This window comes from Triturus cristatus, chromosome 4_1 (genome assembly GCF_964204655.1).
Source record: "Triturus cristatus chromosome 4_1, aTriCri1.1, whole genome shotgun sequence".
Taxonomy (NCBI): Eukaryota; Metazoa; Chordata; class Amphibia; order Caudata; family Salamandridae; genus Triturus; species Triturus cristatus.
In genome coordinates, this window is record NC_140585.1 from 403322337 (window position 1) to 403345751 (window position 23415).

Here is a 23415-nt window from a genome sequence, read left to right on the forward strand (position 1 = left end):
ATCACCAAACCCATTCAACAAAGAAACCTCTGCTCTAGTGTGGCACTTCAGAATCCCAATGTACAAGGAAAAAACCATGGGTGGCACATCCTCCTCTGTTCAAGCAGCCAAACTATGGAAGTCTTCACCCCCCAACATAAGATCCACGGATAACCACCTTATCTTCAGACAACTACTCAAGAATTGGCTCTTCCGCACATAACCACCAAACGCAAACAGAAATATACCACATATCCCTCTGTATATAAGCATTTATTTATACTATAGATATATCCCTATATATGTGTATTGCTTTGTATAAACATGTAGAATACTTGCTTTTTTTAAATTTTTAGATAATTGTTAGTTCTGCTTAACAATTGTACATATTACTGATAGTTGCATTATTCTATGTTTTCAACATGTATACAAGTGACTGCATAAATAAGTAAATCTTTTATCATAACTATTTATATACAGTAGCTTCACTATTGAATTACAAAAAGGATATCAATAAATAAAATTCATTTAGAGTACAACAAAACTTGAAAGCCGAAGTTTATTTAATGCATCGTTAATATACTACCTTCCTCTATGCATCTACATACCTTCCATGTACTTATGGATGTATATATTTATTACTTTTCTTCTAATTCAGCATACCCAAATCACTACCCTATTTCTCATCCTATACCACTCTCAATATATCCTCTACCTCAACTCTGACTCATCTCAACCCTCTTCCTACTACTCTTCCCAATGCCCTACCTTATTTCTCACCCTATACCTCTGTATGTATATCCTGTACCTCCACTCTTTCATCCCAAACCACTATTATGATACCTAAAATAACCCTTTCGAGACTCTCCCCTACCCACTCACCCCCTCCTTTCATAATCTCATACCTCTTTTACTATTCCAATCCCCCAAATCAAGCCTTTCTAAACTCTTCCATCTGACTGTTCCCCTCTCCACCTCCCTTTTACTTGTCCCAAGCCTCCTCCTCCTACTGCTTTGAGCCCCAAAACATCGCTCCGCTATCCCTTTCAATACAAATAACAGACTAACGTGTCCCACCACTCAAATTAATTTCATATTTCGTTATACTAATTCACCACTAATCCCTTATGGGTTCCAGAGTTGCGTACTACTTGCCGAAAAAGCGCTTCAACACCCCATCAGGGGTAGCAAGCTCTATAGAAATGCAAATACAATAACAGTGGCATAGTACTGATGGGGTTTCACATTGCAAGGATTAACAGTGCCAGAGCCGACAGCCTGAGAAGGCATTTCTAATCCCCTCATGCGTGGGAAATCTTTAATGAAGTCCACCATCCAGTTAACGTTCTGAATGGGTAGGGGACACTGATCCCTGGGAATGACCTGATTTGTTTGGGAGTGGGTCATCCATACATGTATTTTCGTAGCCCTCTCTAAAGTGAGGGCACTTCAGAAAATTAGTTGGTGGCTTGTTCTTGCCTTAGCCAAGTTTTCGTCTCAGACTTGCTGCATCCGCTTAAGAAGGATTGCATCCACCACTGAAGCAGAGACCTCATTCGCTTGGAAGGAGCGTCTATGCTACATTGTTTGCTATAGTCTTTCAACTTGACTGTGTCATTCCTGAGTGACCTGCTTTTCACATTAAGGGGGTCTCTGTTGAGAATTCCATCAGACTCCGTATAGGAGGTAGTAACTTTTGAATATGCCTTTGGGCACTGTTGAAGGGCATAGTCCACTCACTGTGCATTTTCTTTTCCCTTCATCAAGTTGAAACTGGTAACAGTGGACACACAGGACTTGATTGGCTGTTTGTCAGAACTGACTTGGGCAGTCCTTCTCCCTTCTCCATTCGCCTTCAACATCCACCAATCTGTTGAAATCTCAGTCTGGGCCAGGCTTGGTTGATGGATATGTCCATTGGTTTTATATGACCTGAAGCCCTTTTCTCAGATACGTTTTTCATACTTTTGACATCCTCAGTCACGTTCAAAAGTGCTGCAAGCCCTTTGCACCTCCAAACCTTTCACTGTGTATCAACTGGGACTAGCTGGTCATGAGGATTAGCCGCACCATTTTTTCCAAAGCTTCTATCAGAATTTGAATGAAGAGATTATTCCTCTGCCATTCTCATCATGCCTTGTGCTTCCTTGGCTGGGTGAACACTTATTTTACCCTTTTAACTTGACAGTACCCGGAACTGTCATTCTACTGCTCAAGACCACAATTTGGAGTTGAGCAGAGCAGAATTCCCGAGTGGAATTTGGCTGGTGTTCATGGTAGCAGATTTTCTGCATGTGGGAACACCAGGCCCGCTTTTTACCAACTGGTAATTACGTACTGTAAAAATCACTTTGGGAAACGACTGCAGTGCAGCCTAGGCACGGTTCCTGGCTCCTTTCTGACCCTCAGCCATGCCACGGGGTTGAACATGTAATGCTTTTGCCTGCCAGGTGACACCTTCACTCCTTTATCTGCCTGCATCCTTTTTCACCCCCCCCCCCCCATCTGTTGCCTTGCACAAATTTTACCACCTGTTCAAAGCAGTTGGTAATGCCCGTGTTAAATGTGACAGTAACTGATATTCCATATGGAATACTGGCTTGAAAACACGGTTGGGCACGGTTTAACTTGTAATTGCAGGAATTCAGTGCAGAGGTCTGGTCTGATCTGCATCTGTAATTCCGGCAGCCTTAAATCCCAAGCCTTAAATCTCAGCATGGAATGCCACTTTTAATCAGGGCATAAGTTATTTTGACTTTTGGAGGCAATGATGCCTGTGAAGCAGTTGTGGGAACCACCCTTACTAGATAGATTAGGCTGGGCTAGTCTAAGAATTTTGAACAGTCCAAATTATAATTTTTCATCTTTCAGTGCAACCAATTAACTGAAAAAGCTATTTTCAGGCCTTTTGCAGTGATTCAACGTCCCCTTTAAGTACTCAAAGTTGAGTTTGGTAAAGAGCAAAAAAAGAAGAGTAGGATAAAGATATCTTTGTAATAGCTTCTTTATTCTTAGTCCATCGGTTGTTTACCATTATCAATGCCCTCCTGCCATCTGTTTTGCCATTACCTAAACACACACGCATTGGCTTATTTTTCAAGATGTGTTGATGATGGGATAGAGCCTATGTACTGAGAACCGAGATGCTTCTATAACGTTCACTTTATCCATGGTTGACTTGCGAGATGCTAATGATTATAAAGATAACATGAAATGTAATTATTTTTTAAAGTATAGCTAGGGTATGGGAACTTGCTGAAATATTCTGTAATTTTACCAGCAACACCGAAATTGTGTGATCTGAATTGTTATAATTGGATGCAGCTAATAATATTTCTATAATGCTAAATCTTTATTTTTTATCAACCATCTCTAGTGTCTGGAGAGATAATGTACACACTAATAAACTGGATTATATGTAAAGTGTCTTTGAACTAGAATGCACTCAAATTGTGACCCTTTCTCCAAATGATCACAAATGTATTTGTTTTTGGTAGCTTGTTATAATTAATGAAAATGGTAACTCCAGGTTGTTAAGGTTGTTTTTCTATCTAACATGACTTTTATATATACACCTACACAAGCGAGTATGTATATACATATATATCTATATATATTTTTATTACACAGCGGCATTTCACATTCAGTGTTGTCGGAGATGCAAACAATTGAACAAGAAACGCCCACAGCTGCGAAGCCAAAGAAAAAGTACAGCGAAGACACTGAGGACTCCTTTTTTACTTCTTCTCGTTCTAGGTACAGTAAGTACTAAAACCTCTGGTTTTAAAATAATTTTAAATGTCTTTGTTATAACTACCTAGTCTGATTTAAAACTTGCTATGTTTAGTTCGAACTGAAGAGGCAGCCATTGCCTCAGGTACATACTATTGGTTAATGCTTGATCAGTGTTCTCAGGAGATCTTAAGTCCTCAGCTAAGACCCTAATAAGATACAGTATGCAGCTCTTTGGTGAGCGCCCAAGCTGATGTTGGTGCTTATTGTGATGTGCTGTGTACAGAATAGCTTGTTCTAGGCTTAGTAAGCTTGTACTAGAAGCAGAGTTTTTTCAAAGATTCAGCATACCCTATGTTCATTGACCTCCATTATGTAGCCCCAGCTTCTGTGAGCCTTAAACGGCCCAGAGAGCCAGGTCAAACCAAAGGCGGTAAGAACACACACTTTGCAGTGCAATTTTAATTTAAAACTGCTGTTTCTCCAGTATTGGAGCGTAAATAAATTAATTTACATGCTTGAATTCATTCCTAGTCGTCGAAGTGGGAGTCACACCGTACATTCAAAAGCAGTATAGGTTATACATACTCCAGAAGGGCTAAAAACATTCACTTCAGTAACTTATCTCCATCATTATAAAAGAAATAAACTCCATCCAATCAGGCAACATTAATGATACCATGTTTGAATCATGCTCTTAACTTACTATTATTTCTGAGAAGGTCTATACTAAATTCTTTCACAGTCAAGTTAAACTTAATAAAATGGACATAAGACCAGGGCGTTATGGGGCCAACCTATAAAGATTAAAGGATATTTCACAGGGACAATTGAGTACAAAAATTAAATAGCATGCTGAAAGATTGATGTATCAGAAAGGGGAAGCAGCATTTTGGGTTGGCCCGTACAGACCTTAATGCCAACCCAACATTTCAAGTGCAAAGCATACTGAGTGATCTATCTTTTGAGACAGAATCTCCAGAAGTGTGGAAGCAGAAAAGTTAGGCTGTCTTAAAAAAAAATATTTACCCAAACTAAAGATCGAAGAGGGAGCTGATCCAGTTGTTTCAAAGGTCAGAAAACTACCTGTATGCATGACTGATGCAGCAAGAGAAAAAAATGGAAAAATTGTGTAGAGTTGACATCTTCGAACCAGTTATAGCCATTCAGTTTCTAGGTCCTACAGTGGTGGCGCGCAAACCTGGGAACAAAATACGAATGTGTTGACTTGAGAGCCCCCAGTAAGGAAGTAATACTTGATAGATTCCCCTTACCAAACATCACTGAAATGTTAACAAACATGTCTGGAGCAAAAGTCTTCACAACTCTAGATCTAATCTCCGCATATTACCAAGTCGGATTACATACTGATTCACAAGATCTTACAGCATTCATCACGCCGGTAGGGGCTTACAGATTCAGATGGATGCAGTGTGGATTGGTCTCAGCAACATCTATTTTCCAGAGGGCCATGTCATCAATGCTATAGTCCATCCCTGTATGTTATATTATCAAGATAATGTGTTGATATGCGGCAAGAACAAACTCTGCATGATGAAAGGGTGAAATTGGTTCTAGAGAAATTCCAAGAGTATAGTCTTTCTGTGAAAGCTTAAAAATGGAAGATGGTTGTGAAAAAATCCCATACTTAGGCCTTAGAGTGCTTCAGGCATAGCACTATCGTGCTTTAAACTCCAAAATTAAAGAAATTCAGCACTCCCAAGATGAGGCCCATGGCAAAGCAAGAAGAAACACTTAGAAAAGAGACTCCGCACTCATAAAATGCGGCAAATCCACCTTCAAAAGGTAGTTTCAAAATAAAGTGTGGGGGTTTATTAATATAACACTGTAACAGAAAACCCAGATGTCAAATAAAACAGGTAAAACAACATGCAAATATATATGTGTGTGTGTGTGTGTGTGTGTATATATATATATATATATATATATATATATATATATCAACACGAACGCTGTACTCCGTCAACTCCTTTGACAAACAGCAGCCACGGACACCAATAAGCTTCAATACAATCCTTTATTTGTGCAATGTAGCAACGACAACTCAACGCGTTTCGGGATGACCCTTGCTCACGAGTGAAATGCCAGCCATCAAGGAAGTGTTTTTAACCATATCATGTGACCACAATAACAATAAACATAGAAGACATACTTAGCGGTTTTCGTTCCCTCACGATACCGCTGTTTTTTCTTTTAAATAACTTTAACCAAACTGTCAACATTGCTGTTAATACATGTATGAGTCACAGACCTCTTATTCGAATGGTTTAAGAAACGTTACTGAAAGCAATTTTCAATTATTAACATTTTCGGTTTAGCCCCAGTGGGCAATTAACATATGGTCTGAAAATTATATTCAAAATTTCATACTAATCAATCAGCAACAAACTTAAAGAAAATTGATTCCTGCCCCAGTGGGCATAACGACCCAATCATATTTATCACAAATTGAAACAGTGACAGTGGTTCATCAAATTGAAAGTAATATGAAGCCTTTGGTTCTTCTGCACTTCTTTAGTTCATCATGCCCTTGAATATCTAGCAAGTGAAAAAAACATGTCTGTAAAATCTTATTCTGTAGTGTTATTTCACAATTACAATTCCTGGTTTCTTGGCATTTGAATAAATCCATTAAAACAACTGTTATATAAAACATACAAAAGGTTGCCTATAAAAACAGTTTGACAACGTCAAAACAGCTCGACGACAGTTAAATATTGTGCACACATCTTATTAACCCAAATGAGCGGCCAATTCTTCGTCACAGTTGTGGCCCAAAGGGGTCAGAGTTCTGTATTGAATTATGAGTTTGGATTCTAGGCGCCTAAGATCCTGAACTCTATTGCCTCCTCTTTCATTCAATCTGACTGAGTCTAGGACACAAAAGCTGAGTAGATCGCTGTTTTGACTGTGATGACTTGTGAAATGGCGTGCTATGGGATACTGTTTGTCGCCATGTTTTATTGCCCGTAAATGCTCAAGGATCCTGATCTTGGCCTTGTGGATAGTACTCCCTATGTATGCCTTTTTGCATGGACAGAATAAAGCATAAACTGCAAACTCTGTGTTGCATGTAGTGTGCTTCAAAATTTTGTAAGGCTTAGCTTCAGGAGAGAGTATACAATCTTTGTGATTTTTGCTGTGTTTACATGCTTTGCATCTTCTACATGTGTAAAAGCCTTGTACTCCTAGGGTGTTAACTTTAATAGGTTCAATGGCTCTACAGAGTGTGTCCTTCAATGATTTGGCCTTCCTAAAAGTTATCTGTGGAATAGCTTCTACACTGTTTGTTAGATCTTTATCTGTGTGTAGTACTGGCCAGAATTTAGTTAGGCTTTTTCGGACCTCTTGAGCTTGATTGTGATAAGTGGTAATGAACCTAATTTTGTCAATCTCCTTAGCTTTATCATTGGCTTTATCAAATAACAGTGACTCTCTCGATCTCTTAGCTACTTCTATTTTAGCTTTATTGATCACCGTCTCAGTGTATCCTCTTTCCAAAAATCTTTTTGTCATTACCTCTTCTTCTATTTTGAAACTCTCAACTGAGCTGCAATTGCGTTTTGCTCGCAATAGTTCACCTAGGGGAATGCTGCCAAGTAACGATTTTGGGTGGCAGCTACGGGCATGGAGAAGACTATTTCCTGCAGTTTTTTTCCTATAGAGGGAACTTTGTAAGCCCTCATTGTGGATGGTAAGGGCAAGGTCAAGAAATTCAATGTTCGTCTTTGACCATTGACTAGTGAAATGGAGATTGAAAGTGTTAACATTAAGGCTTTTAACGAACTCATTAGCTTCAATCTCATTACCATTCCAGATGCAGAAAATATCGTCAATATTTCTTCTCCATTTTATCACCTTGTCTTGTATTTACGGCGTTTGCGCTGTGTTTTCGGTTTCGTTGTTTCTACCCCCCCTACCCGCGCAGTTTCTCACTTAGGCATTACTGTTGAAGACTGAATAAGACCAAGAAACTGTGGTTGAAGAACCTTAGAGTTTCATTCCTGGCAGGAGATAGTCTTGATAATGTCGTATGAGTGAGTTTAAAACGCGCTGATGGGAGGAAGTGATTTGGGGAAAGCCAAACAACATTTCCTAGCAATATACAATCCCGCTTATCAAGCGGTGAATTCTAAGAGCAAAAATGGCAACGACCAGAAATGTCAAACGGACTGAGGCAGCGTGTAGAATGTTTAACAACGTTGAGACAATCGAGGCAGTTGAAACAGTGCCATCAACAAGTAACAGCACACTAGCACCAGGAAAACGACAATTGTGGGACCAATTATGGAGAGCTCTTAAGACGGAGCAAAATAAATGGTGGGAAGCTACCACCTTGCAGAAATACATCGATGTTGGGAGAATCCCAAGAGGATTACGCATCTTCATTACACCCACTTTTAATGATCCAGATCCCGATTTGGTCAATGACTGGGCCAGCAACAACCACAATTGTTCGATCAACATGTTAGTGTTGCTAGTCAAATATGCAAAGAGAGACTGTGAAAGACTGGCAGAAACCATCGATAGCCTGACAGAACAGGTAAAAGCCCTGTGTGGACAAGAAGAGTTCAACAAAGAAATCGAGAAAATCGAAAGGAGTCTTGAAAAAATAGAGGATGACATCAAACTTAAAAAACAGAGGAAATTTCAAAGAGATTTGGTTGATTACCAAAAGGGACAGATCCTGACTTTTGCTAAAAAATATGATCAGCTTCGAAAAAATCCTCCCGCACCCAACCTAACGGCCGTTAACACTGGTAAAGTGACTGAGAATCTAGAAGAACAAGTAGAAATTGAAACTACAACAGATGGAAGTGTGAGTAGTAGCGAAGTTTCAAACATTTCTAACTTTGATGGGGTAAAAACCAGCATTTTAACAGAATTCAATCTCATGGCGAAAGGAAGACAAGTCAACAACAAACAAGGATTCACACGAGGTCGTGGAAGAGGAAGCAGAGGCGCAAGAAGAGGGAACAAAACTACACAAGGAAGATCGGTGAGCCCAGTGGGAAGTCGTACAAGGGGCCAAAGCAAAACGAAATAATGGATAAAAAAACTGTCATTAACCTATCGGATAGAGTGCTCAGCGATTCTGAGTTGGAACTGTTGTCTCTAGGACTGACTTTCTGCCCATCCAATGACTTTAATTACACCCAAAGTCGAATAGATCTTTTTTATTTCACGAGAAAACTTCGAATAAAAAAATGGTATGCAACCAAAGTGGGCATTGAAAGAGAAACCGACGGTGACAAACCTAGCACTGTAAGTATTAATGATATTGAGCTGCTCCACACCGCCAGAGTATTGGCAGGTGAGGTAAACGATGACGACAACCCATTTTCTGATGTTTTAAATGACAATACCATCCTTAATCTTAATGTTAAAAATCCTTTCAAACCGAAATCCATTTTTCTACCGCAAATTAAGAACGATGCAATTGAGGTGTTTGAAAAAGGAGTCACGCAAGAACTAATTAAGCTCACAAAGAAAAAATGGTATGGGTGGAATAATATCACTGCAGCACAAAGAGAAGGAATTGACAACTTGAAAAATGATAACTCCATTGTGATAAAAAAGTCTGACAAGGGAGGGAAAGTAGTGGTACAATCAAGGCAGAATTATACTAGAGAGGGCATACAACAACTATCTGATACAGAGAAGTATCAAAGAAGCAATAGGATGGAATACGAGCATTCTATCAGAATATTCCAGGGGAGTCTTTTGAAATGGAAAACCGAAGGCATTTTAGATAAAAACGAGTATGACTTTCTAAACTGTAAATATCCAAAATTGCCAGCTTTGTACCTACTCCCCAAAATCCACAAAAATCCAGCTGCTCCCCCGGGAAGACCCATTGTGTCTTCAAGGGGGAGCTGCATGGAAAATACTTCAAAATATGTGGATTTTTTTCTACAAACATATGTTGCAAATCTTCCATCCTACATCAAGGACACGAGTCATTTTCTGAGAGAGCTAGAAAACACCGAATGGAAGGATGGATATTCCCTCCTTTCATTGGATGTCACAAGTCTCTACACATGCATACCGCATGAAATGGGACTTTTAGCATGCAGACACTACCTTAACGAAAGATCTATCTCTTACTTTCATCACACCGAAATGTTAGTAGATATGATGTCTTCCTGTCTGAAACAGAACTTTTTCACATTTGATGACAACATTTTTAAACAGTCCCTCGGTACTTCAATGGGGACCTGCTTTGCTCCTTGCTTTGCGGGTCTCTATTTGGGGTACTGGGAGGAGAAAGTGGTCAGAGAACATGAGATGTTTAAAGACAAGGTGATAAAATGGAGAAGATATATTGACGATATTTTCTGCATCTGGAATGGTAATGAGATTGAAGCTAATGAGTTCGTTAAAAGCCTTAATGTTAACACTTTCAATCTCCATTTCACTAGTCAATGGTCAAAGACGAACATTGAATTTCTTGACCTTGCCCTTACCATCCACAATGAGGGCTTAAAAAGTTCCCTCTATAGGAAAAAAACTGCAGGAAATAGTCTTCTCCATGCCCGTAGCTGCCACCCAAAATCGTTACTTGGCAGCATTCCCCTAGGTGAACTATTGCGAGCAAAACGCAATTGCAGCTCAGTTGAGAGTTTCAAAATAGAAGAAGAGGTAATGACAAAAAGATTTTTGGAAAGAGGATACACTGAGACGGTGATCAATAAAGCTAAAATAGAAGTAGCTAAGAGATCGAGAGAGTCGCTGTTATTTGATAAAGCCAATGATAAAGCTAAGGAGATTGACAAAATTAGGTTCATTACCACTTATCACAATCAAGCTCAAGAGGTCCGAAAAAGCCTAACTAAATTCTGGCCAGTACTACACACAGATAAAGATCTAACAAACAGTGTAGAAGCTATTCCACAGATAACTTTTAGGAAGGCCAAATCATTGAAGGACACACTCTGTAGAGCCATTGAACCTATTAAAGTTAACACCCTAGGAGTACAAGGCTTTTACACATGTAGAAGATGCAAAGCATGTAAACACAGCAAAAATCACAAAGATTGTATACTCTCTCCTGAAGCTAAGCCTTACAAAATTTTGAAGCACACTACATGCAACACAGAGTTTGCAGTTTATGCTTTATTCTGTCCATGCAAAAAGGCATACATAGGGAGTACTATCCACAAGGCCAAGATCAGGATCCTTGAGCCTTTACGGGCAATAAAACATGGCGACAAACAGTATCCCATAGCACGCCATTTCACAAGTCATCACAGTCAAAACAGCGATCTACTCAGCTTTTGTGTCCTAGACTCAGTCAGATTGAATGAAAGAGGAGGCAATAGAGTTCAGGATCTTAGGCGCCTAGAATCCAGACTCATAATTCAATACAGAACTCTGACCCCTTTGGGCCACAACTGTGACGAAGAATTGGCCGCTCATTTGGGTTAATAAGATGTGTGCACAATATTTAACTGTCGTCGAGCTGTTTTGACGTTGTCAAACTGTTTTTATAGGCAACCTTTTGTATGTTTTATATAACAGTTGTTTTAATGGATTTATTCAAATTCCAAGAAACCAGGAATTGTAATTGTGAAATAACACTACAGAATAAGATTTTACAGACATGTTTTTTTCACTTGCTAGATATTCAAGGGCATGATGAACTAAAGAAGTGCAGAAGAACCAAAGGCTTCATATTACTTTCAATTTGATGAACCACTGTCACTGTTTCAATTTGTGATAAATATGATTGGGTCGTTATGCCCACTGGGGCAGGAATCAATTTTCTTTAAGTTTGTTGCTGATTGATTAGTATGAAATTTTGAATATAATTTTCAGACCATATGTTAATTGCCCACTGGGGCTAAACCGAAAATGTTAATAATTGAAAATTGCTTTCAGTAACGTTTCTTAAACCATTCGAATAAGAGGTCTGTGACTCATACATGTATTAACAGCAATGTTGACAGTTTGGTTAAAGTTATTTAAAAGAAAAAACAGCGGTATCGTGAGGGAACGAAAACCGCTAAGTATGTCTTCTATGTTTATTGTTATTGTGGTCACATGATATGGTTAAAAACACTTCCTTGATGGCTGGCATTTCACTCGTGAGCAAGGGTCATCCCGAAACGCGTTGAGTTGTCGTTGCTACATTGCACAAATAAAGGATTGTATTGAAGCTTATTGGTGTCCGTGGCTGCTGTTTGTCAAAGGAGTTGACGGAGTACAGCGTTCGTGTTGATTTAAGGAGGATAGCCACCTCGCTGCGGACCACCATCGCAAGTGAGTAGGGGGAAGGCTATTTACGGCGTTCGCGCTGTGTTTTCGGAGATATATATATATATATATATATATATATATATATATATATATATATATATATATATATATATAATATATACATACATACAAAATCCAACTCGTCAGAAGCTTTTTGATGTACTGAAACTTCCAAAGCAGGAAACGGACACCAGTTAGTGCTGTTGCTGTTTATTCACGTGCAAGAAATGCCGCCATGACGCGTTTCGGGCTCACAGGCCCTTGATCACATGACATGCCATTTACTTTTTTTCCCTTTTTAAAGTGCTAGTGCAATAGTTACCCATGAAGACAGACTATGTGTCTGTCTTCCAGCATATCGATTCACGACATAATGCCAAGTGTCACAAGATTAATTAACACGATGTTGCAATTTATAAACAACTACATGCACCGTTTGAATACATTGAAATATATAGCATAATGAATCTATTATTCCAAAATAACACGACATTAAATACAGATTATGGATACCTGTCTTTGTATTGTTCGGTTTGTGGCTTAATGCCATGGCAATAGTTGTTTATCTCGCTGTATAAATGTAAACAATTTCACTCTCTGTATAAATACCATAAAAACAGTAAAAAAAGTAAAAAAATACAGAGGTATAAATGTGCTGATATCGTAATCCTATGACATAAACATGGGACAGGAAACAGATAAGCAGGCGTACAATTTATGGGTGTCAAAAACATTATAGCACTCAAAACCTATTTGTATATTATTTGAAATTGCACTTCCTTACTATATCTTACAATAATTTCCTAACCCATGTTAAAAAATTCAGCGATATGTTGGGCTAAATCATATATTGTACAGTGCTAAAGATATGTGCAACACCTGAATAGCTAAAGTGCCAAAAGTGCTTAAAAATTGATTCGGTATAGACCAATTTTATAAATCGGTGCTTAAAAGGAACATATTACTTTTTGGGCAAGGAAAGGAAAAAAATGTGATTTAAAATTGGATTATTAGGGAATCAGCTTGGATGTTTTGGAGATACCACAATTAATGTAACTGGAGTGATGTATATAGGCCATGTGGCTGATGTTAACTGCCAATTGTCCGGATTGATAAAATCCATTTAAAAGGCAAATAAGACAATATGTTTTGCTTAATTCTTCTAGAGCCAAGTATATAAGTCTTCCGTTGTATTGAGGCCATTCGGATACTTGCTATCAAACTCTAAAATATATTTGGTCTCCAGTTTCCTCAATTGGTCCTCTCTGTTGCCCCCTCTCCTTAATGGTGGTATAGAATCCACAACATAGTACTTGAGGTCTTGTACTAGGCTGTTGTGGACTTCCTTTATGTGTCGGGCCACAGGATAGCTTGGATCTGCGTTAGCTATAGCTCTGGTGTGTTGAATTCGCTTGTGGACTTGTAGCTTGGTGCTACCGATGTACTTCAGTCCACAAGCGCATTCCAACACATAGATTGCATACTCTGATTTGTATGTCAAAGATTTGGAGATTGTTGTTGGGGCTGATTTGAATGGGGTTGTAAAAGAGTTTTTATTTAAACCCAATTTGCAGGCTTTACAAGAGAAGCATTTTTTAAACCCTCTAGAGCTCATTAGCCAGTTTTTGTTAGCAGAAATTTCCAGACTACTTTTGACTAAGTAATCACTGGACGATGGAGCCTTTTTATACGTAATGACTGGATTGGCCGAGAGGTGTTCACCAATTATAGGATCTGTGCGCACAATGTGCCAGTTTTTCCTTATAACACGGCTAATAATATCTCTGTGCTTGTTATAGGTCATTATTAGTCTGGGATCGGAAGACTCTTTTGTATTTTGGCTAGAAGTTATGAGAGTTTCTATGTTAGGAAGGGGGAAAAGCAATTCCTCTCTGCTTAGATCATTGGTTTTATTCATAGCCGCAGAGATTGTACGTATAGAATAACCCCTTGCTAAGATACGATTTTTACATTCTTGTGCTTGAGTCAAATCCTCATCTCTGCTGCATATCCTGTGTAGCCGCAGCATTTCTCCATACGGAATTCCATGTATAGTGTGTTTCGGGTGGAAACTCGAGGCATGTAGAATGGTATTGCCCGCTGTAGGCTTGCGATATAATCTGGTTTCCAATTTGTCATTATGTATAAAAACCTCCACATCGAAGAAGCAAACCGAATAATCACTGATATTGTAAGTGAGCTGCAAATTGATATCATTCTCATTGAGCATGCTAATGAATGATGCTGCACTTTCCCTGTTGCCATGCCAAGCCAAGAAAAGGTCGTCTATATATCTAACCCATTTGATTACATGTTTGTTGACTATGTCCTGATACAGGGTATGTACTATTTCCTCCTCCCACCAGCCCATATGGAGGCAAGCGTAACTAGGTGAAAAGCTTGCCCCCATAGCCACACCTCGAGTTTGCTGGTAGATTTGGTTTTGGAAGAGAAAATAGTTGTTGTTTAGGCAAAATTCAGTCAAGGTTAGTAACATTTTATTGTGATTGAGAAACTGAATTGGTAGCCTGTCCAAAAAATGCTTAAGAGCTCGTATTCCATCATTGTGGTGTATGCTTGTATACAAACTTGACACGTCTATGGTGATCAATAGAAAATCTTTACACCATTTAAGTTCATGGATTTTTGTTAAAAAATCTGCAGTGTCCTTTATAAATGATGGTAAGGCTCTGACATGTTCCTGCAGAAATGAGTCAATATAAATGGAAATGTTCTCCAACAGACTTTGTTTGGCCGAGATAATGGGTCTGCCCGGAGGTTTATTAATGTCTTTATGGATCTTTGGGATGAAATATATCACGGGCGTGACAGGATAGTCTTTTTTCAAAAACTTGTATTCATCCATATTGATTAATCCTGCGCTTTTCCATGCCAAGAGACGTTTAAAAAGCTCATTTTGTGCTGCCACCAATGTTAGTTTGTTACTTAATTTGTAGCATGATCTGTCATTAAGTTGCAGCATGGCCTCTTCTAAGTATAGTTTTTTGGGCCAGAGCACAATATTGCCACCTTTATCAGAGTTCCTTATAATAAGGGAATCATCCTTTTGAAGTTTTTTAATCAGTTGGTGGTATTGGTGCTGGTGTGCTTTTTGATAGTTGGAGATTTTCTGAGTTTTGTGATTAAGCTTTTTGATTTCATTCAAAACTACTTCATGGAAAGCGTCAATAGAATCACGTGGGAGGATAGGGACAAAGGTTGATTTTAATTTGAGTCCCGAATTGATCGTGGCATTGGTTGTAATGGTTTGCTGCTCCAAGATTAGATTGATGTTTTGCGAATCTAATGTTGGGGAATTATCAGATTCGAGAGCTTGCATATCGCACAAGAGAGCGGTATCTGCTACTGTTAACCCTTGCGGCGATTCATTGGTTAACAGATTTGATGGTGGAAGAGAGGTTTTAGATTTCTGCAAATTGTGAAATTTCTTGAGTTTCAATTTCCGTATGAATTTATAAACATCAACTCTTGTTTGTGCATATTGGAAATTGGATTCCGGACAATATGACAGTCCCAAGGAAAGCAGTTGTTGTTCGGCTTCACTTAAAGTAATGTCTGAGAGATTAATGACTGATCTTTCGTTAGGCGCTTGATGAGCTATTTCTGTCTCCAATTTTTTCTTGCCGATTTCTTGTTGCTGAATTGGGGACGTACTGAGTCGCTTGCGCCTTGCTCTGCGTCTTTCTTTGCGTTTGAGGTTTCTCCTTTTCCTCCTCTCGAGTTTGTGTTCCTGGGGCGTAAGTTGAAACGCCGTTCCTCTTGTAAAAAACCAATCTCTTCACTCAGGGAATGTTTTGAGATGCTGGAGGTTGTTGCTCCCCTACTTTGTTCCACATCGGATTCGCTGTCTATGGCAGAGCTGAGGTCTGATACAGATGATGCCGTTGGTATTTCCGTTCTTTGCTCCACTCAATTCAATTTAAAGCTTTTATTCGATTTGTACATACAAATCATACAAGCAAAAAATACATAGTTAAAATGTTTAAAATCACCATATGACCACTTATAAGAAACGATGATAAGACGTTGTGCAAAAGGCTGAAGTGCAACAATTAAGGAGTAATCTTGCCAGTTTGGGTCAACGTACTATTATAAAAGCAAAACGTACATGAATGAACAGACAGGAGATCAGTAGGAATTACTCAATGGGCCTTTCCTGGCAGCTGTACATCAAAATTTATAAATAATCATAATATACTGTGGACATCAACAAAATAAGAATAATACTTTAGTTACAAAAATGGTATAAAACTTGAAGACGTATATATACAGACAAAAATGTAAACAGTAATAGCAGCGTAATACAATACCTGGCAGCTGTATAACATAGGTACAGACAGGTAAGTATAAAAATATTATAGTACAATACTTTTCCTGACAACTGTACACTTCAGAATAAAAGTAGCCAGGAAAAAACAGATCTCCTCGTTCTCTAATGAGGATAAAAGTATCAGTGCTGTTTCTGTAGTACGAATATTATATTTGATAAAAATTGGCTTAAGGTATTTTAACCTGAGAGAATGATAAAATTTACAGAGAAGTAAAAAGTGGCAACTATTCTGCCGGGAAATACTGTCACACGGACAGGGTATATCTGAACTGGTTCTTGTGTTTGGAAATGCAACCAGATGATGAACAATACCCAATCTGACACGTGTTAAAACATACTGATGGGAGGGACGGGTCACATACACAAGATAGGATTGGAACCCCGAAGTTAAATTTAAATCTTTATAAAATTTCACGGTAATAAGATTGCCAGAAATTTTATCTCGCTCTGCCTTTCGGAAGTTTAAGAACGTTGTCTTAATTTCTTTTTTTGAAATAGAAACAACCTCTTCTGGCTCGCGGAATACATCAATATTAAAAAGAAGGAGATACCAGCGGTGGATGTATCTCAACCACTGTATGCGTGAGGAGTGGTCCAAGCCTATACAATCAAGAATGATATCCTGAGTAAATCGAGTCTCTGGTTTAGCCCAAATAGAACGCCACAATAAAAGTGGCCGGACTGCTGCTAAATCAGAAATAAACTCGATCCCAACTTCTTCATGGATCAGCAGAATGGAAGCAGAAGGGGGAACACATAACAACCTCCTTAAAAACTTATTTTCCTCCTTCTGCAGGGATGTACCCACACTATGGCCCCATACACCTGCCCCATACAGTGCAGAGGAGACACAACAAACATTGTATATGTTCATCATGTCTAAAATGCTTCGTGAGCCGAGTTTAGAGGCAAAACGAAAAATACTGCCAGTAGACCGCAGCATTTTTAGTCTGATAGAATCAAATTCCGAGGTCCAGGACCCGCTATCGTTAAATGTAATTCCTAGATAACAAAAGGACTTGACAGGAGTCAACTTTTCCTTATCCAGAAAAAAGGTATGCTTTACCTGCTTAGCTGCCCGACCGCATGACATAACATACGTCTTAGTTTTGTTCACGCGGAGCCGCCTAACTTGAATAAACTGCATAAAATTATCGATTAGGCGCTGAAGGCCCATCTGTGTGCGGGATATGAGAACAGCGTCGTCCGCGTAAAGTAACAGCGGAACAGGTTTACCACCAATCAAGGGGGCATCTGCTGGGATGTCAACCAAGGAACGGTCGACGTCATTAATAAAGAGGGAAAATAACAACGGGGCCAAAACGCATCCCTGGCGTATGCCCCGAGACACTTTGAAAAACGGGGTACATTCTCCAAGGGTGCCATAGCGGACCTTACAAGAAAGTTTTTCGTAAAGTCTAGCTAAAAAATGGACTATTTCCCTCGGGGCCCCTGCGTCTAGCAAAACCTCCCAAAGAATAGTGTGGTTAACCAAATCAAAAGCACTGCTCAAATCAGCAAAACATAAAAAAAGGTTGCCATTTTTAGCCACAGTATATTTGTTAATTAAAATGTCCAAATTTACACATTGGTCCAATGTGCCCAGGCCTTTCCGAAAGCCATATTGGACTCTAGTTAAGATGTTAAAATCAGCTGCCCAATCTTCCAGCCTCCTGAGCAAAATCCTACTCATCACCTTCACAGAGGCGTCCAATAATGAAATTGGACGGTAGTTAGAGGCCTCTGATTTATCACCTTTCTTATGTAGAGGGATAATGACCGATTGACCCCAAGTAGACGGGAAATTAGTTTCTGCCGCACAATTAAATATCCTCGCCAGAATGGGAGCCCATAAAGCTGGTTCATCTTTGTATAAATCCAGCGGGACCCCATCGGGGCCAGGGGCCTTACCTCCTTTGCTTAAAGAAATTGCTTCATGGCTTTCTTCTAATGTAATTCCCAACGGGAGGGGTAGCCATGAGATAGACTCAGGTAACATTGACTCAAGAGATAACCCTTCTGGATTGAAAATTTTGGAAAAGTGACTGACCCAATCGCTACATGCCACATAAGATGTTAATTCTGGTACATCTTCTTTATTGAGAAACGGGCTGTTAATTGTTTCCCAATACAGTTTGCAGTTTTTGGTCTCGGCTGCTTCCTTCAACTTATCCCACGCCTCGGTCTGTAATACCCTTTTCCTAGTATTGATTGCTATTTTATATCTTGCCCTAAAAAATTGTATATCCGTCTTAACGCGTGGATTAGTGCCCAAAGCATTCTTTAAATCACGGAGGGCGACTATACAGGTCTTATCAAACCACCCCTGCTTCGGACCGCTATTAGATAGCGAGGCCTTAGTAAAAATACCATCAATAATACTATTCATGGAGACAAAGTGAGCTAATAGGCAGCCTAAGTCACAGTCATCATCCAAACAGAAACTAATTTGGTTCTTACATCTGGTAAGAACCTCCTTCTGCTTAACCTTAGAATTTAATCCAGTCCATTTAATCCTTAGACCCTTCGGTCTAATAGGTACTAAGTCAGTAGAACATTTCCCACCTGAAACCGTCGAGGTACCATGCCCCAGAAGGGTAACACGAAGGCTGTTATGGTCGCTGAGACTTTCTTCATTTACATACAGATCGGTAAAGTCTCCACTGCTAGACAACAGAATATGATCTATAAATGATCCTGCATCTCTGCCTGTAAATGTAGGGCATATTATTGCCTGGTTGTTTGTGTTACAGTTTAACAGGGTCATGTCTAGTGTGACTAGCATATTATTTAATGTGGAGCCATAACTGCAATGTTGGAAGTGAGGAGAATCCTCCCTCACACCCAAACCCCCCCAATGACTACTCATTGCTGCACCAAAACCGCAGATGTTCCCGTTGGACAAATGGCAGGGCTGCAGGTTAAAATCCCCTGCCCAGACAACCTCGGCCTTTCTTTTCGAAATACCAAGGGCTTTAGTTATTTCCCTTTCTAGAGGCGGTAGGATATCCCCTCTAGTAGCATCAAAGAGATTGTTGTAAAAATTTATCACAACTAAATCAATATTCTTCCTGCACTCCACCCTTATAACTTGACTATGGGTCCCAACTGTCGTGCTGTATTTAACCATACAATCGCACAGCTTGGTAGATAAAAGCAACAAAAGGCCCCCCTTAGCCCTACCCGAGCTTGATTTGGTGGCTCTGAGACAGTAGGATGCGTACCCTTCGATGTTAATGGGGTCCAGACACCAAGTTTCCTGTAACAAAATTAGGTCCAATCCCTCCCCCAAAAAACTGGTCCAGAAGGGTGTACCTAATTTGCTGGCAAGGCCAGCAATGTTCCAGGAAACAAGAGAGAGTCCTGCTGGTTTGCCAGAATCACCAACTACAGATGACTCTGGCTGAGTTGCTCGTAATAAAGTAGGACCATCTTCCCGAGAGATGATATCTGGGCTTAATCTGGGAGTAACAGTAGCTGTACATGCATCAAAGCTATCCCTGTTTTCTAAACGCGAGAGGGGTATTAACGATGACACCATTGGGGGTTCGGGGAGTGCGGCTAAAGGTGTGACAGGAGGAGCACTCGCCATATCTAAATAGGACAAAGAGATATTTAAATCCAAAGCTTCAGTAGAGCTCAGTCAATCTACCTCGTCCAACACAGCATATCTGTTAGGATGAGCAAGTTGTGAGTACAGGGAGTCTTGGGAAGGGGGCAAGTCCTGCCATGTTTGTTGCCACTGGGGTTTAACTGGTTGGAGTGGCTGAAAGGGTTGCTGCCACTGATGGGCAGACTGAAATAAGGGTGGTGGAAAATGGGGAGGATGTGACCAATGAGGATTAACATGGTGCAGGGGAAAAGATGGAGCATGTAATGGCTGCTGGTGAAAATTAACATAATGTGGAGAAAAAGAAGAAGGGTGTGGTGGTTGCTGCCAGGGTTTAGTAGCATGTTGCGGGGAATACACAAATCCTCTATTACTTTGAAAAGTGGAACAAGGAGGGTTTGGTCTTGAAGGCATCGGTAAGAAATAAGACAAGGGGAGTGGGTTAATTTGAGTCGCAGGACCACTATTGGGTACATTACATATATAACTAACTGCCCCTGTATCTCTAAAATTAACTGTAATTACATCCCCTACTATTGTTTTCTTGCTTCTACCCACCCAGTCCCCTCTACGTACAGTAAGAATTTCACCGTTCATACTGTTGGGCAGAGGTTTATGTAAGTGGAACCATTGAGCACATTTATTTCTTAGCTCAACGTGAGTTTCTTTTACTCCCTCCTTCAACGGGGGGACTGCTGTCAACACGACCACAAAAGGGGAAACCTCTGGTGGTAAATTAATTGACCTAAAACGTGCCTGCTTTGGCTTAAGACCTTCAGGTTTGTTCGTAGAAAGAGGTGCTAAAGGGGTATTAGATTTCCCTACAACATCTTTTACTTGAATAGTGGTGGTATTATTACTAACAACAGAGTGTTGGGGAGTCAAAATAGAACCCACCACCTTCGGAGTGGGTATAGATGTGGATTGAACAGAATTACTCCCAGTTTGCAACAAATGAGGTATAACTGGGTTCCCGGGGGCTACGGTTACTTGAACGTTATTTAATACATCTTTAGGGGGGCTGGATACATGATGAACATTTAGGGGCTGCTTCTGTAATCCCTTGTGGCTGATCAGGCCCTTGCCCATTCGTTTTATGTGGCCATTTCGAATGTATTAAAGACGTAAGCCTATCCAGTTTGGAAATTAGAGGCTTGATTTGTGCTGCTATTGTGGCTTCAAGGTCCAGTTTTAAATCTGTTACCATGTTTTGCACCCAACAAGGAATACCTGATGTCATTTGTGGGTTGGGGGAAATCAAATTATGATTCCTAACTGTAACTTTAGCTTTGTTTTTACTCTTAGATATAGCCTTTGGGAGATTGGTAACCCTTCCCCGAGAAGCTATGGGTACAGGAGCTGTTACCACATCATTAAACCCGCTCAGACATGGAGCCGCTTTGCCAGAAGACTGACAGGCCTCTAGGTCTGGTGTTACCTCCAGATCCACAAAAGACGGGTCCGAGTCTGATAGGGCAACCGATAAATCAACAGTATTTGGTACAATCGGAGCACTATTAGTGGGCATGGTTAAGGGTAGGGAACAAATATTCGAAGACTGCAAAGCAGGTGATTTGGCATTAGCAAGAGAACCCAAGGATGAGCGCTTAGCATTTGCAAGATCCGTGGAGACTCTTTTTTCCAGTAAAACAATGCTTTGATCAATAGTCTCATTTACACGGGAAATAAAGAGATCTATAGGTCCTGTCACCTGTGCTACCACCGTAGCTTTTTTCGCACAACTTCTAGTTCTATTGCGCATGGCCGACATCTGAACACAGAGTCAATAGAGAATGGTGTAATAGCTGGAGGGCGGCCGTTGATGTTGTTATACGAAAATACAGGACACAGTTCCGCCTACCTTAGACGTTTAATGATGATTAAGGGCGACAGGGCAGGGGTTCAGGGCCGTCCTCAGCCGTCCTTGAACGGCCTTAAACGGCCCGCTCTTTGCCCGGTCTTCGCCCCGGGCTGCGTCCCGCGCGCGTCCCGCGTTACGCGGTCCAGAGCGCGCTCTTTAAAGGGTAGTAGATTGTAGGGGCGTGGTGCTGTGAGGGGGCGCGGCTCACGCGGGAAGAGGACCAGCTGGAGCTGTGGAATGCTGGTCCTCGCAGTCCCGGGGCCTGCGCCTCACCCTCCTCTGCTGCTATGCAGTTAGTGCCGGCGTCCCAGCGGCTCCTCAGGCACAGGGTGGATTGGTTGTGCTACTCCTGTAGCGTGGTGAGAACAGCAGCGGAGAGACAGACTGAAACGAGTGGCACCCGCGAAGCGGGTGCCGCGAGTATTTGCAGGGCTTTGGCTGGGGGCGTGGCGCTGTGAGGGGGCGCGGCTCACGCGGGAAGAGGACCAGCTGGAGCTGTGGAATGCTGGTCCTCGCAGTCCCGGGGCCTGCGCCTCACCCTCCTCTGCTGCTATGCAGTTAGTGCCGGCGTCCCAGCGGCTCCTCAGGCACAGGGTGGATTGGTTGTGCTACTCCTGTAGCGTGGTGAGAACAGCAGCGGAGAGACAGACTGAAACGAGTGGCACCCGCGAAGCGGGTGCCGCGAGTATTTGCAGGGCTTTGGCTGGGGGCGTGGCGCTGTGAGGGGGCGCGGCTCACGCGGGAAGAGGACCAGCTGGAGCTGTGGAATGCTGGTCCTCGCAGTCCCGGGGCCTGCGCCTCACCCTCCTCTGCTGCTATGCAGTTAGTGCCGGCGTCCCAGCGGCTCCTCAGGCACAGGGTGGATTGGTTGTGCTACTCCTGTAGCGTGGTGAGAACAGCAGCGGAGAGACAGACTGAAACCTCTGTTACCAGGGTTAGTATGAAATCTAACTGTTTTACGCGGTAACTTGACAGCGTCATATTTGCGGGCAAAGGTAAAGATCTGTCCTCTCTCATAATCAAGTTTGTCACGTTGAAATTTATGTTTTGCGTTTTTTTATAATGTCTTCTTCCTTTTTACGTCTTGTGTTCATTTCTTCTCGAAACTTCGACTGATCAGTGCTGCTTCCAAGGCCATGATTTGTTCGTTAATCTCATCAATTTTAATTTGTAATTCTCTTCTGTCACTATCAGCATATTTAATGAGGATACACAATAGGTTCTTAGAGGCCTCCAAATTGCTCTCCGCCCATTCTCGCAACATGTTCGGGTTGGGATTTTCGTAACTTGGAGCGAGCATGATTCGGAGCCCACGGGGGATTCTACCCACTTCTAGATATTTAGACAGCGATCTGTGTTCCCACCATTTTGCTTGCTCTGTTTTCATGAGCTTTTCTAGTTGTTTATATAGATCCTTCAGATTTAATGGTTGGCTATGTGTTCCTGTGTCCGATGTTAGTATCTGAGTTTGGGAGTTGGGGCTCTCAGTAAACATCGCATCTGCAGCTTCCTCCCTGCTGCGTAGCATGTCGGCCGACATTTCAAATTGCAATAAAGTTATTTGTTTGTGCGAGTTTCGGTAGTTGCCTTGCTCGCAGCACA

General features: G+C 40.9%; 1 protein-coding gene across 4 annotated transcripts in view; it reads left to right on the forward strand.

Annotated features, from left to right (window-relative positions):
* The window catches only part of ARFGAP3 (ARF GTPase activating protein 3), a 419690-nt gene that overhangs the window by 279083 nt on the left and 117192 nt on the right, over positions 1–23415 (forward strand). For all 4 annotated transcript variants that reach the window (XM_085652495.1, XM_085652493.1, XM_085652496.1 and 1 more), the window contains one exon: positions 3610–3735. In XM_085652495.1, the coding sequence (XP_085508621.1) occupies positions 3610–3735 (126 nt within the window). The remainder of the gene's footprint in view (positions 1–3609; positions 3736–23415) is intronic.